General features: G+C 44.4%; 1 protein-coding gene across 3 annotated transcripts in view; it reads right to left on the reverse strand.

Moving 5' to 3' along the window:
* Positions 1-16485, reverse strand: part of LOC121552962 (ephrin type-A receptor 7-like) — an 89191-nt gene that overhangs the window by 14982 nt on the left and 57724 nt on the right. For all 3 annotated transcript variants that reach the window (XM_045211409.1, XM_045211407.1, XM_045211408.1), the window contains exons 6-9: positions 4102-4226; positions 2855-3023; positions 2023-2134; positions 275-330 (exon numbers count right to left, since the gene is read on the reverse strand). In XM_045211409.1, coding sequence (XP_045067344.1) covers positions 275-330; positions 2023-2134; positions 2855-3023; positions 4102-4226 — 462 coding nt within the window. The remainder of the gene's footprint in view (positions 1-274; positions 331-2022; positions 2135-2854; positions 3024-4101; positions 4227-16485) is intronic.

The raw sequence follows: 16485 nt of genomic DNA on the forward strand, positions 1-16485 counted from the left end.
CCTAATTCAGTAGAATGAGGTGTGCCTGTGTTGGAATTCAACAGATACTGGAATGGAATGGCTGTCATACATGTAGAGATGCTGATTTAAGAAAAATTTGCAGTGGTCTCTTAATTTTTTCCACAGCTGTATATGTCAAATGAAACAAGGATAGTACATTACGGCGTGGGGGCCTTGTTGTTGGACCAACTTCCTGTGAGGTGTCGGGCAGGCGCATGCTGTAAGTGAGATGTTTCAATGTGTGTGTGAGCTGATGGGGAAAGAAGGGACTCACATTGGAAATACAGCTCCTCGTCTCCTTCCTGGTCTGCCTTGCTGTAGCCACAGTGCCTGACAGGGAAAGAGGCGGAGGAACACACAATCAACTGATTGGGCCGAGGCAGAAGACTGTCTGTTTTACTAGAATCTTAATGAAGCGCCATAATGCTGCAGGTACAGATACAGCTGAGAGACATGGGAACACTGTTTGGCTGCTGATGTTGAACTAAAGTGCCCACCTCTGGTATTACATATATATACTCTGTAAAAGACTGTTTAGCATTCCTTGTTATATTAATGTGTAACATTCATGTATTGAATGCCCCCTCGGGCAGGTAATTCATTGTACATGGTTGTTCTATGGCACTGTACAATATGGTTTGCTAACAAACTGAACTGATGATGGCGTGGAAACATCAATTAACAGATGATTGACATGCAGGTTAATGTCAAATGGATATAGAAATCACATGTGTATATGGCTCTACCCCCATGTAAGGCATGCTGTGATGAAATGCTATCCACATAGAAATGAAGTACAACTGGAAGAGAGCAGGGATGGTGACTGACACACTGGAGGGTTGATCTGGGATGAGACGGCTAGAGGCAGTGTTATGAGTGTATTACTGTTTAACACCAATGATGTAACACACACATACACGCACGGACATACACACACACACGCAGGCACGGACATACACACACACGCAGGCACGGACATACACACACACACAGGCACGGACATACACACACACACGCAGGCACGGACATACACACACACGCAGGCACGGACATACACACACACACAGGCACGGACATACACACACACGCAGGCACGGACATACACACACACGCAGGCACGGACATACACACACACGCAGGCACGGACATACACACACACGCAGGCACGGACATACACACACACACAGGCACGGACATACACACACACGCAGGCACGGACATACACACACACACACGCAGGCACGGACATACACACACACGCAGGCACGGACATACACACGCTCACACACACAGTCTTGCGCAGCTAACCTTGTGGGGACATACAATTCAGTCCCATTCAAAATCCTATTTTCCCTAACCCCTAACCCTAAACATAACCCTAACCCGTACCCTTACCCTAACCCTAACCCTAACCCTAACCTTAACCCTAACCCTAACCTTAACCCAAAAACCTAACATTAACCCTAACCCTAAAACTAACCCTATCTCCTAACCCTAACACTAATTCTAACCTTAACCCTAAACCCCCTAGAAATAGCATTTGACCTTGTGGGGACCAACAAAATGTCCCCAGTTGGTCAAATATTTCTGTAAATATTTCTGGTCCCCACAAGTATAGTTAAACACGTCCACACTCACAAAGACACACACTCACAAAGACACACACTCACAAAGACACACACACACAAAGACACACACTCACAAAGACACACACACACAAAGACACACACACACAAAGAGGAGACAAAAGCTTTCATTTTAGAGTACTTTTGTCTCTATAATGGATCCATTACAAAAAATAAAAAATAAACATGCTAAAAACCAAGTCAGTTGTTCTTCACAGTGTGAGGACTGGAAAATGATGCATCACAATCCATTAGCACAGCATGCCACAGATGATGGGTGCCTGTGGTGTGTGGTGGACTGACTCCACGGCTATGGAGGCCTGTGAGTGACAGAAAGGCTAACTGACAAGCAGAGACTCACAGCAGTGGAGAGTCAATGGGGCCCGCGAGAGCGTACCTTCTCCCAATGATGAAGCCAAACACCATGAAGACCAGGATGATGGTTCCCGCCACTGCCACCACCGCGATGATGATGACGGGGTTCTGCTCGCTGGAGACAATGGTGGATGCTTGGAGAGGGACACACACGCACGCACGCACACACACACACACACACACACACACACAAACAAACACACACAGACAAAGGGCACACAGTGTGAACTTTCAGCACATCAGGCGTTGGAATCTACAGGACATAATAGAACCAATGAGTAGCGAGCGGGGAGCCTGATAACCCCCTTCTCACCCTTTACAAGAGAGACAAGGAGGGCTAGTTCTATTTCTGGTCCCTCTGCATGCACGGCTCCACTGTTTCAGAAAGTGGGCTTAACGGTCCCTGATGGTAATGCTGGTGCCCTTCTTCTGAAACAATGACACATTCGGGTTGGATTGTCTCCCATTCAGATGCTGCTTACACTGTTAAGACTTTTTGCATTGACAAACCACCAATTGCTCAAAAGAATGGGTGCTATGGCACTTTAGGCTGTCAGTGCACATGGTGTATGACTGGGAGAATTCCTGCATTTTAAATCAAGTGAGTTCAGTTGCTACATAAACACCAGAGAGAGAGGGGAGAGAAATAATTTCTGAGCCCTGCCACTTTAATTGGGACCTACTGCTCCTTGTGGACGATACTCAACTATATTTCTTAATGGGATAAATGGAGCTATGAGATTAGTGGCATTTTGATGAAGGTCTACACACTAATCATCTCTAGTGTGTATGCGTGTGTGTGTGTGTCTGCATGCGTGTGTGTGTACACGCCTGTGCATGTGTTCTGCTGGTACCTGAGGCCTCCTCCTTGGTAGTGACCTCCAGCCGGGGTCCGTAGGTGCCGTAGCCGGCCGTGGTGAAGGCTCGGATCTGGAACACGTAGGCAGTGCTGGGCTTCAGATTGTTCACTGTGGCTGACGTGGATCTGGACTTCACTGTGGAGTAGATCCGATCCTTCTGGTCCTATAGAGAGTAACAAACAGACTTTGTGTTATGATCATCTTGTCATTTTGTAACCATAGACACCAGTGTGTCTAGATGATGTATGAATTGACTCAATCAAGACACCAAGATACAGTCAGAATGTGTCTGTAAATGTTTGAATGCCTCAGTTTGTCTGGTGTTTATATATGATATATATTTCAGAAGATTTATTAATGAACTATTTAACCCTATCTGGGGTTAAAGAATGATTCTCTCTGTGTAGACTCGTGATCTCAAAAGCCATTGGCAGAAAAAAAGCTCTGCAATGCCAGGCTCAGAATCCGTTTGGAATTTACAGACTGCGTGTACTGTGTCTTTTGTTGTTGATCTGTAAATGATTTTCTCGGCAAAAAAACCAAATGGAATGCCAAAGCCTGTTAGGAGTGAAGTCATGCTTGCTTCCAATTTTACAGATGGGCAGACTACAGCCACAGTACGTGACACAGGAGACTGAATCCTGGCAGCCTGAGAGGCCGTGGCCAACAGGACCTCGAACATCAGGAGCCATGGAATCTAGCCCTTTGATTTGTTGTGTTAAACCCACTCTCCTCAACCTCCTCAACCCCCTCGCTACCTTGCTCATCTGTTCAGACTTAGGAGACACGGGAGCTGAGGTTATATTATATATGAGGGGGTGAAGGGGGGAAAGGAGAGAGGGAAGATACAGAAACAGATTGTCAATGATGGCAGAGTAGCACGATAAGGTGGGTGCTGCCTGGCGTGTGTGTGTGGGTGGCTGTGAAGGACCAGGGACTGATTAAAATCTTATGAGCGTCTCATTCATTATTGCAATTATGGGACAAAGGATGTCCTCGCAGAATCCTACCGATCCCACTCGCCACGGCATGCAGATAGAATATGAAATGAAGGGTAGGCAAAATGAAACTAAAAAGGAGAGGAGAGAGATGGGGGTGGGGGGTGGGTAGGGTTTGGGAGAGCCAGAGTTGTCTGTGTTCAAAGCTGTAACAAAATCACAGAGACATACACACACACACACACACACACACACACACACACACACAAGGCAACACACACACTCTCTCTCAAACACACTCACTTTTTCGTAGTACTTAATCTCATATTCGGTGATGACTCCGTTGGGCTGCTCAGGCTCCTGCCAGGAGAGCTGGACACTGCGCTGCTGCACTCTCTCCCTGATGACCTCACTGACTTGGGAGGGAGCTGTTGGAACAAGACGTGTCAATAAGTGATGGGCAAACCCACTCTGCACTCACATCGTCACACCAGTGTGCTGTAAAAAAAATTACAATGTGTATAAACTTTTTTCTCCATGCACTTGGTTGCATGTTTAAGTGTGTATTTTTTTCTCAAACTCATATCGTCACACGCACACGCACACACACACACACACACATACTCTATTCACACGGCTCCTAAATGTTTACACCTCGTAATTACAGTACAAACAGCGTGAGATAGCATTAGCCCAGCCAGTGTAAAACTTCAACATGTGGGTTCTGAATGACATCCATGTGGTCCTTTGTAGCTCAGTTGGTAGAGCATGGCGCTTGTAACGCCACGGTAGTGGGATTGATTCCCGGGACCACCCATACGTAAAATGTATGCCTACATGACTGTAAGTCACTTAGGATAAATGCTTCTGCTAAATGGCATTTATTATTATATTGTATATTACAATTAAGTAAAATAAATTCCAGTGAGACGGTGGTCAAACCAGCAGCACTTATTCTCCCTAATGACAGCATTGAGGCATTTAAAAATCCTTTTAGCGAAATGTACCTGTAACCTCGCTACACCCGGTTTATAGCAGAGTAATTATCTGTTGCACTGAGCATAAACTCTGGAAGTTTGTCTTTTTTTTTCCTACTTCTACTGCACAATTAAAGTGTCTTGTTGCTGCACCTGGTGTGAAGAGCTGTGAAGTCACGCTTGTAATTGTACATTGTAACAGTTCTGAATATTTAAATTCTCCCACATGTTTGAACATCCACTGTTAAGCAAGCAGAAGTAAACATAGGCAGGTTTTTGTAGCAAAGATAATAAACTCAAGACAATTAATTCAAATCTTTGTGCAGATGGGGCGTGCATTGCTCCTTGCTGGTGTGAGCTGGAATATGGACTGATTGGTGTATAATACTCTAACTTCCATCTACAGTATCAACCACACACAGTCATGCCTCAAGGCCAGTTAGCTTCTGAATGAAACAATGCTTTTATTTTCTCAGAATCACAAATTCTGGCATATACAGTTCAACTTCAGAGCTTCCACAGAAAATGGAAAATACTAATTGAACTTGAAGTTATGAATATACAGTAGAGTATATCCTTTCAGCTTTCAGCTCGCCCTCCCGGACCACCTGAAGGCACCACAGACTCTGGGCTCCTTTAAAACGGCCCTAAAGACCTTTCTCTTTAGGAAGGCTTTCTGTTGATAGCTGTGCACCTTGGTGTCCTTGTCCCTTTTAGTGTCAGCTGTGTTCTTTATGTCAGTTCCCCTGTCTAGTTGTGTCCACTTGATTTCTATTTATTTATTATTTTATTTACTTTGATTATTCTGTATAATGAAAAGCACTTTATAAATGTAATAAATACATTATTATTATCCTATATCCTATGAGAATGTCTATGAAATAAGCAGGCAAAGGAATTCCCCATAGGAAGGGGGGAGCTCTGATTGTGTGGGAAGGAAGGTTGGAGTTGGAGCTCAGAGCGGGTAGTGCTGATGTCTCTATGTGTCATGCTGATTAGTGACTCGGTGGAATGAGGGCTCTCTGAGTTCTTGGGCCCCAACACGGCCTGACCCCAGATTTGTTTTAAGATGACCTCCCCGCTAATGACTGCTGTTGGATTTAAACCTTGTTAGGGCTCATCTGCATTCCTGACAGTAATGCACACGACAACAGAGACCCAGTCACAAACCCCCTGTTTTGAAATGTCACGTATAATCCTACCAATCCAAACAAAACACGCTAACAATATATATTTTTCACAATGGCCTCGCAGTTACAGGGACGATTACGTTTTCACAACAAAAGGTTAGGGCAGCTTAACTTGGGCCATCTTGGCTGTTTGTTCTCTGCACCCTGTCCTGTGACTGGCCCTTTAATAAGTGCAGACAACCTCCCTTCTCCTGATGGATGGATGTTCTGGTTTGAGTTTAGAACTGCCTCAAGACACCTCTAGCGTGTGTTCCTCTCATCCTCCCTTGCAATTCCTTGTATACAAGTGACCCTTGGAGAGTTACAGCAGCCATGGATGTGAGCAGATAGATAGATGTGATCTAAAGTGAAATTCTGACTGTTGTCTTTCTCTCTCTCTCTCTCTCTCTCTCTCTCTCTCTCTCTCTCTCTCTCTCTCTCTCTCTCTCTCGCTTCAGCTAAACTAGGACAGCAACAGCTAACGTGAGAAACCATGACAAAGCCAATAAAATAGACTGACACGTTCTGTCTCTTGCCTGAGCTCTGTAATACTGTAGTGTTTCTATGATAAGTTATACTTCTAGCACTGTTCTCCCTCTACCCTGAGTGTGACTGAAGTTGTGTCCCAAATGGCACCCTATTCCATATATCAGGGATCATCAACTAGATTCAGCAGCGGGCCAATTTTTTCTTTATCAGATGGTCGGGTGCCGGAACATAATTACAAATAATTTGTAAATTGACCTCAAGAAGCCCAAACATATAATATTTGACTAAAACATAATAATTTCAAACCTTGCTTAAGATCACGTCTCTATTATGTGTGAGAATACTTGGGAACAGATTTCCAAAATTAAAATCACTTGGAGCTGATTTCCTGGTGTTTTTACAGTATTTTATGTCCAACCATGAAAAATAAATATAAATTTGCTCAGAAAACTTGAGGGGCCAAATACAACCACCTGCGGACCGCCAGTTGGGGAACCCTGCCCTATATAGTGCACTACATTTGACCAGACCATTATGGGCCATGGTCAAAAGTAGTGCACTATGTAGGGAATAGGGTGCCATTTGGGACACACCCACAGGCAGGCCTTGTCATCAGATCCACACCATTTATCCCCCTCAGGCCTTAGGCCTTCTGCTGCACTCCTCCACTTCACCGCTCCCTCCCTCCCTCCCTCCCTCCCTCCCTCATTTACTCACCTACTCTCTCTCACTCACTCACTCACTCACTCACTCACTCACTCACTCACTCACTCACTCACTCCTTCCTTCCTTCCTTCCTTCCTTCCTTCCTTCCTTCCTTCCTTCCTTCCTTCCTTCCTTCCTTCCTTCCTTCCCTCCCGCCCTCCCTCCATCCCTCACTCACTTACTCTCTCACTTCCTTCCCTCCCTCCCTCTCTCACTCAGCCACAGGTGACAAACATCTGCACTGTTTTGTTTTCACTAGGTACCATCATTAGATCAATGCACACCATTTGCAGATCTGTTCCACTGGAGAGAAAAAAGTGAATTCCCCGATGGTAATTTTAAAAAGGAAGGGGTAGCAGTGGCCTTTAAGCATCTCAAATGTTTGAGGGGTGAGAATGAGTGAGGTAGCTGGGTGGGTTGTTAATATGGACGAGCCATGTTCCTTTAAACTGTTCTGTTTCTCCCCTGTGGATTACTCAGGCAGCACCCTGTGACAGCCATTAATGACGTACTAAACATTATAGGGACCAGAATCCAGTCAGCCACTCCAAGACTTTTAACAAACCCAAGGGGCTTAGTGTACCAGAACATTTATTAATTGTTATGCCTGTCTCAAAGTGACTGTTTGGGGGAAAGCGTTTGTGCAATCACTCAGTCTGCAATATTAGAGAATGTATTAGTGACCCCCAACACCTCCCCCTGTAAAGCTAACTCATCCGGAAGCCCACTCTCTCTCATGCGCCGCATTTGAATACCTTTATGAATTCATTACGCTGGAAGATTTTAATATCCGCTTCTCTTTCACTCAGCCGGTTGGTTCTGAGTAAGTCTACAGTGGCAGAGAAAATGTCAGTTCATTATAGAAAAGTATTTCTTTCTGCTCCTCTGCTTGGCTTGTGAACCAAACCAAGGCTATAAACTACTCTTCTTTTAATTACCAAACCCATGAAGTCAAGCTTGAGTATCTTACGCCCTAACTATTGACTGAGTGTACTCGATGATATATACTATCTTAAAAGCCATGGTTACTTAACAGCATTTAAATAAAAAATGAGTGGGAGATTGCTGCATCTATTCTTCAACAGGCTTTGCACAGTAGACAGGAAATCTAATAACAACAAGGACATTTCAACACTTTAGACACCTGCAGATAACATACATCGGCTTAGCCTATGGTATAAATATTAGGCTAAGGAAACGGGTGTAATGTCACACAGACAGGAACCACCTCAGACATATTTTACACACAGTACATTGTTTTTGGTCCGCCCAGAGTCCTCTAGATTTCATTCTGTCATGACCACAAGTTTGATATTCATGGCCCACTTAAGGAACTAAACTTTAATAGATTGGGAGCCTTTTTCAGACATCTTTTCCAGAGGTCTATGAAAACATCAAGATCGGCGACAGTATGGTCCCAGGGTTGACAATAACGAGCTATGACATAATCCCGAATACTTCCCATTTGACATTGTGACTCCCATAGGAGAGAAAAACTTCCTGGTATTAAATGTTGGCGGCGCCCAGGAGAGAGAAGGACGTTGAAGCAGTGGACCAAGGGAAGTCGAGCTGGTGTGTGTGTGTGTGTGTGTGTGTGTGTGTGTGTGTGCAATAGGTGGGTGTACTCCCTCATTGTTTTAACTAGGTTTCCAGCTATAGCCTAACTGGCTGTGAGACAGTGTAGTGTTGCCTGGGCTGGAAACAGCAGACTGGGTCTACTAGCCTAGTAGTGAAGGTTATTCAATCACTCAGTAGGCTGCACACTGGGAGCAGACATGAAAAAGAAGACAGAAGGAGAATTCACTTTTTGTGTTCAGCACAGTCAGTAGAGGCTCAGTGAACCTCAGACAATGATAGGCCCAGCCTTTGATGAATGTGAGGGGCACTGTCGGGATTGGCTAGTGGGTCTCGATCCGCACTGGTGTGCGTCCTTCATCCACACGCCCGCCCGCTCCACTGCCTGCCGCGATGAGCCACACACGGAAATGCGCTTCCCTAGCCACCGCCGCTCACAGCTTCGTCACCTCAGCTTAGAGTTCTGGGAGGGAGATGGTGAGAGCGACCACAGCAGACCTACATTTTCCAGCCCCGTTAAGTAACGCTTTCATTTTGTGGCGGGATGAAGGCTTCAGCTTTCATGTGGATGACATCGCTGAGTGGAGTTCCAAAACTCTGAACCAGGGTTCTCTCCTTTCACTCCCATCGCTTGGCAATCTCGTTCTCTTTTCAAACAAGTCATTAAATATAGATAATAAGCTAAAGCTAGAATGTCTTTATTCATCAGTGAGTTATATTTCATTTGATCATCTCTATATTTACCCTGATTCAAATTCAGTGTGAGTGCTACGTATAAATGAGGGTCTGTAAAAATACCCTTATATAAATACCCTTATAAAAATACCCTTGATGGAGTGTGCTTCAAAATAGAGTTAGCAAGAGACTAGCTAGCTAGTCGGACCACTACCTGTATAATGACAATGCTGGACTAGGGGCACCTGTGCTGGGCATGCAGGGAGGTCACAGGGGCCTCTGTTTCAAAGTAATTAGCAGAGCCTGATTTAGGGGAGGCTGGCTCTTTCATGTTACATCAGAGAACTGACAGCTCCGCAACTGATGGGCCAATGATGACTCTGCACCGGTACCCCCCTGTATATAGCCTCCCTACTGTTATTTTATTTTACTGCTGCTCTTTAGTTATTTGCTTTTATTTTTTTTACTTAACACTTTTAAAAAAACAACTTTAAAAAATGCATTGTTGGTTAAGGGCTTGTAAGTAAGCATTTCACTGTAATGTCTACACCTGTTGTATTCGGCGCATGTGGCAAATCAAATTTGATTTGATTTGATTTAATTAATACATATCTGACACTTCAGTACTGCCATCAAAATGACAATTCCACACCATTATTTTCCCGCTCAAAGACTGCTTAGAAAACCTAGCCCATCATATATTAATTTGTACTCCCCTGGATCAACAGTGAGATATCAAATCCAATTTTCTCAGCTTCAGAACTATGTATCAAAATCTATCATGTACTATATGTTTTCTTGAAGTGACTATTTTTCAATATCATGTAACAATGGTATACTGTTGTCTATATCTTTAAAACATATAATAAAAGCTTTCTGACCAGAATTTGAATCACTGATGAATAACTTCTCGATTGCCCAATTTTGTCTGCAAATACATTTAATTCAATGCGTTTCAGCAAGTTTGCTGTATGTGACCCATCATAACAAAATAACTATAGCCTTGTGCTAAACTGTGTCGTGAGTGTGAGGGTCAGCGGGGGGAAAATTGCTCCAGACCCCTTTAATATTCATACTCACACTGACATGAACACATAATGTGCCGTGTGCATCATTGCCTCTCCATCGCTCGCTGACAAGGAGTCCGATCCGTTCGAACCTGGCCCTCGATGGTCATCCCATGCTGTGTGAACTCTGTTCTAATCTCCAAATAGCATTCAGTTGTGTAACAGATGCAGAAATCACTGGTCAGCTTTGTTACATAATTGTTTAGCCAGCAGGGACCCCACTTATTGAAAATCCACTCTGCTGCTCTGTCAGTGGCCAAATTAGGAAGCAGGGCTAACAGGGCTGGCAGCCTATCTCCAAGAGGACAGGAGAATAGCTGGGACCCCTTGGCTGTCATGGAGATATGTGTCCTATTCCCTCATGTAGAGCATGAATGGAATCATCTCCTACCTGGAGATGCACTGCCAATCACTCTTATCCCCATCATCATATTAAAATAAGAATGATTTATAAGAGAGAAACAATGTATCATCAAGAGAATGGCTTACCAAGAAAAACTTCCAAAAGGACTAATTCGAGGTAAAAAAATGAATTATTTATTTTAGCTCACTTTATTCCATTGTACAGGATGTGGACAGGTGACTGATGTTTCCACGTCAAGCTGATGTCTTCCTCAGAGTGACCTAACCATTGCACTTAGCTCCTATTCATACCCTAGTGGCCCACTGAGACACAACAATATAAAACAATTATAATGATATGTTTCAAGGTAAATGGCAAATTGTATCATCAACTTCAGAATCATGGTGATGTACATAGAAGAATGATGCCAGTCTTATAGTACACTCATAACATGATACAGCAGGCTGTATCACAATCCGGCCGTGATTGGGAGTCCCATAGGGCGGCACACAATTGGCCCAGCGTTGTCCGGGTTTGGCCGTGGTAGGCCGTCACTGTAAATAAGAATTTGTTCTTAACTGACTTGCCTAGTTAAATAAAGGTTCAATAAAAAATAAAAATGATAGTCAAGCTCTGAGAAAGATAAGTCAATGTTTTGTTTTCAAGGCCGGGGGCCCAAATAATGATGCCTTCATTAGGACATTTCCCTGGCTATAATAGCCAACTGGGCTAATGAACCACAGCCAATAATAAATTAATACAAATAATTAATGAATAAAAGTCTGAACTCAGAAAAATAAAGATACTGTAACATACGGAGTAAACAATGGTCTATGTACTATTAGGGCCAGATGATACCAGTATCACCCTACTCGTTAGTATTGCGGCAAGGAAACAAAACACGAAGCAGATTTCTTTAGGAAAACAGCCCTACTGTTGGAAACAAATATCATTATGTTGTCATCCAGAGTCACGTATTTATTTTCCAAGCTATAGCACACAATATTTGACATACAGCAGGTATTTAAAGGACTAATTAATTTTTGCCATGGATAAAATATTGCAATACTGGTAGTCCCTGCCCTATGTACGACAATACAAAACACAACACAACACTGAGACCCTGCATTCACCCCTGAAGTCAAATTTGGCCTCTTTACATGCAATAACTGCATCATAAAATGTGTAGTTCAGCTCCACATTTCTGTCAAATCCTCTGCTGCTCACATCAAGGGGAATACAAGAGGCCAATTTAATGCAATACATTTTACTAGCTGCCAAATTAGGGTTTTTGTTGACTTATGTTGGCAATCCAAATTTTACTGACAATAAACAGCAAGCCTGGATGTGAGATGAGAAGAATGTCACCGATGCTAATTGCCAACGTGTTTTACGGCGGTCGTCGGAAATAAATGACAAGGTTAAAAAAAAGTGTAAATCCCAGTCGGAGTACAGAACAGAACCTCCCTGGAAGATGTACAGGGACAGAATTCACGGCAGAGAATATGCCATGCCCATGCCCATGCCCACGCTAGTCCAAATCCCTTCTTGTGAGTCGTATTCTAATGATGATATCTAAGTCCTGCTCAGCACACTGAATATCACAGTGAATCAGCTGATGAAACAACTGATGAGAAATGAAAGTAGTGGGACAGGCGGTAATGTAGTAACGTACACGCCTGGATCTGCTTATCGCCCGCCTCAATGACCTTTCTGCTGCAGGCATGTCTTTTTAAATACACCAACAGGCCTAAGCAGAGACAGCCTATGTGTTTGCATACCGAGTGGCTTTATCGTTTATCTTAATAAATCAAAGGCTCTGGAGTGAAAAGGTAGATTACAGCAGCGGCGCACACGGCAGAATATTCCTAAGAGTAGGTCTGACTGCGACTGTGGACATTTACAGGATCCGCTACTAACCAGCCACAAGGCCCTCCACCTCCTCCTCGCTTCTATTAAATGTCAAAGCACAGCCCCAGGCCCTCGGCACACGCATCTAAAGCCTTGATTGGACAGCCGAGCCATACGGGGATTGAAATGATAGTGAATTCATAAAATGCAGTGTGCTGGAGAGTGATGGGGATAGCTCGTGTCAGAATCCCCAGGCACGGCTATTATTTAGGGGTCTGGAGCATTATGGCCACTTATATATGCCTTCCTACAGAGGCAGCTCTGCCTGCCTTAGACTGCCTTAACCCCGCGTCCTCATTTCCTGATCAGTGGTGAATAAATCGTATGTTTGGCATCGCTACGGAGAATATACAAATCCCAAATTAAACCTCCACAAAACCATTTCGCAGGAATGGGGGGAACATATGGGTTGGCATCATAAACATCTATTTATTATAGAAATACCTCTGTCATCACCAAGATGATCATATTAATCAGAGCTCATCTGATCTTTAATCACAGTCTTGGACAGCATCCATAGCAGGGAAATCATATACAGAGCCCCTCCATCCAAGTCTGTAATTTAGCATTGAGCAGTCTGGTTGGACGCACTCTGCTGACTGCCAACGGATCTAGGCCAAGCCGGCAGACCTCTCTCTGTCTCTCTCTGCCTCTCGCTGTCTCTCTTTCTCTCTCTCCCTCTCTCTCTGTAAGAACACTGAGTCAGGTCCATACCTGTGGATTCCAGGCCAAAGGCAGACCATCTCTCCCCAGTGTGGAAAATAACCCTGCCTGCTCGAAACATTTTGGAATGCTACAGGGGTGTGGTATGTTGGAAAATAAATAGATCATCATCATCCCTGGTGCAGCGTACTGAGTGACTACCTGAGTCTGTCAACAGATATAGCAGGAGCGGCACAATCATCAAGACTTTCTTTTTTGAACATCATGGATTTGTGGTAAAAGTGTTTTTTCCTGTTTGGCAAGCAGACTGGAAATGATCAGTCGAGAGAGGGACACATCTGTGTGAATGTAGACATGGTCCGTTCCAACAAAATTGGCATCACAGAGTGAGATGAGAGGGGAGCTGGTTCTATTCAACAAACACTTGAATGTTTGTTGTAGCGTAGACAAAACAAAAAACAGCTCCGATTATCAGCCAAAAAAGGCGGACAAAAAAAGAGTAAATTGTAATTTACTTTAACGACATGGCCAAGCCCAGTAGTTTTCACCACAACTCTTACCCCCTCAGTTTACTGGCAACTCTTTATGATTCAGGTGAGCTGGGCTTCTCAAGCCACAGGTCACAGTCACGCTCTCAGAGGGGAGTTATGCTGCCTCGTAGCGCTCTTATGTCTGCCTGTAAACCACAACTCAAATAAATGCCCAAGTCACAACTCCGCCTAGCAATACCTCATTCTACCTCCTATTTCGCCACCTCATTCTACCTCCGTCGCCACTGTCGCAAACCAGAACCGGCTTGTGCCGAGGTGATGATGACTTTACATGGTAGTGGGAGGAATACTTCAAGTGGGTGTAGGATGGAGAAGAACTCAGTCCGCGCCCGTGACAGGCGAGCGTGCCTGTCCATGCGAAAAACAACATCAGCTTATTGTGCCGAGCGTTGAGGGACAGAGTTGGCAGGCCCACCCAACTCCAAGCAGCCAGTAATGACATGATGGCGAAGGCCCACATACTAGCAGCAGCAGCGGTCATGATGAGTAAACCCTGCCTCAGACACCCAGACAAACCCAGCCCTCAACCCGCCATCCACTGAGGCATACAGACAGCTAAGACACAGATTGCACATAATATAATAATATAATAATATGCCATTTAGCAGACGCTTTTATCCAAAGCGACTTACAGTCATGCGTGCATAAAACATTTTTTGTGTATGGGTGGTCCCGGGGATCGAACCCACTACCTTGGCGTTACAAGCGCCATGCTCTACCAGCTGAGCTACAGAGGACATAACAGTCTGCTTAGTCACAGTATAGTTTTAGAGGTCTGCTTTTTGTGTCTGTCATCGTCGGTGAGCTATCATTCATCTGTCTGATGTGAAGCAAGCTTGATGTCTTCTTGATGTTCAGACAAAAACAAAATGAGAGGGCATGGCGAAAATCAGACAAGTGCACTTACATTGACAGGGTGTGGCCCCATTAGCTCAATTTACACTTCAACAACATACTCCAAACATAGTTACATTTACATTACATTTTAGTCTATTAGCAGACGCTCTTATCCAGAGCGACTTACAGTTAGTGAGTGCATACATTATAAAAAAATAAAATAAAGTCATACTGGCCCCCCGTGGGAATCGAACCCACAAACCTGCCGCTGCAAACGCCATGCTCTACCAACTGAGCTACATCCCTGCCAGCCATTCCCTCCCCTACCCTGGAAGACGCTGGGCCAATTGTGCGCCGCCCCATGGGTCTCCCGGTCGCGGCCGGCTACGACAGAGCCTGGATACGAACCAGGATCTCTAGTGGCACAGCTAGCACTGCGATGCAGTGCCTTAGACCACAGCGCCACTCGGGCGCCTTCAGGGAATAAAGTATGTAGATGCGTTGATGATCTTAGATGTGACGGCCCACCCAGCCATATTGATTAATTCTGTATTATATTAGCTAAACAGAAACACTAACTGATTATGATTCATGTCTGCTTACCATACAAAGTTAAACCCGATGACTCAGTGTCTATTGGGCTTTCTCATATCACACTGCAAAACATTACAACTCCTGGCTTTGGAGACAATTTCAGAGTCGGTTTGCCACATCTCCCCAGCTTGTAACAATCTGTTTTGATCACAACTGTAACCATGATTTATTATAAAGTGTCAGGTAAAAGCTGTTTTGGCGTGCTAGAACTCATTGGAGTCTTCCGTTGTTTCCACCCCTTGGTTGGGAATGAATTGAACAGAATGAGAAAGAGCTGATTCTTCCCCCAGTCAGACAACACTGTCTTCTCTCCCCTTACTTGGAAACACTCGCTGATTTCAACCTAAACTGTGCTGAGTGATGTGCTACCTGCTAAAACAATGGTCTCACTCAGGTTGCTTAGCTGAACCCTGAACTGCTGAGAGAGGCTCTCTCTCTCTCTACCCTACAAAGACCAGTCAGACTGTGTCCTTTGTCCCTCCTCTGCCCTACTCCCCTCGCCTCCGCCACCTTCCAGAGCATGTGATTGGCCATAATCACTGGGCACAAATCGGCTTCAGTTTGCCGTGAGAAGCACAACACCACTGTAATACCCAGAAGATAGCCAGGTCAGCTCCATTTCCCTCTTCAACACTGTTCTTTGCGGGATGACAATAACAATAAAATGAGGGGTTTGGAGGCAGCCGCCCCCAACCTTTCAGCTTTCAGCTTGGCTAAGCTATACTGTCCACAGTAGTATGACCCTTCACCCAGGAAATAGAGCCACAGGAGGTTCTATCTGCTGAGGTAGGAGGATGTGATCTGTTTGTTGTTGTTTTGTATCAAAGATGATCTATTATATTGACAAGATAGCCAAGTGACTGCTCGCTCTAACAATGGAAATACATGTCCTCGATGATTGAAGGTAGGCGAGCTCAGGTGGGACCATTCCAGCCAATGAGAGGGCAGATACGAGTGTGAACAACAGGCACAACTAAGTTGTTTTTCTCAAAGTTGCCGGAATGCCATGTGCATCCACTTATATCAGTACATTTGTAACAGCCTAAACATTACAAAATGTATATTCGATCAAATAAGCCTCAGGTAATTCGACACTCTCATAGACCTCCATACAAAAATGGGCTTATCTCA

This window comes from Coregonus clupeaformis, chromosome 36 (genome assembly GCF_020615455.1).
Source record: "Coregonus clupeaformis isolate EN_2021a chromosome 36, ASM2061545v1, whole genome shotgun sequence".
NCBI classification, from domain to species: Eukaryota; Metazoa; Chordata; class Actinopteri; order Salmoniformes; family Salmonidae; genus Coregonus; species Coregonus clupeaformis.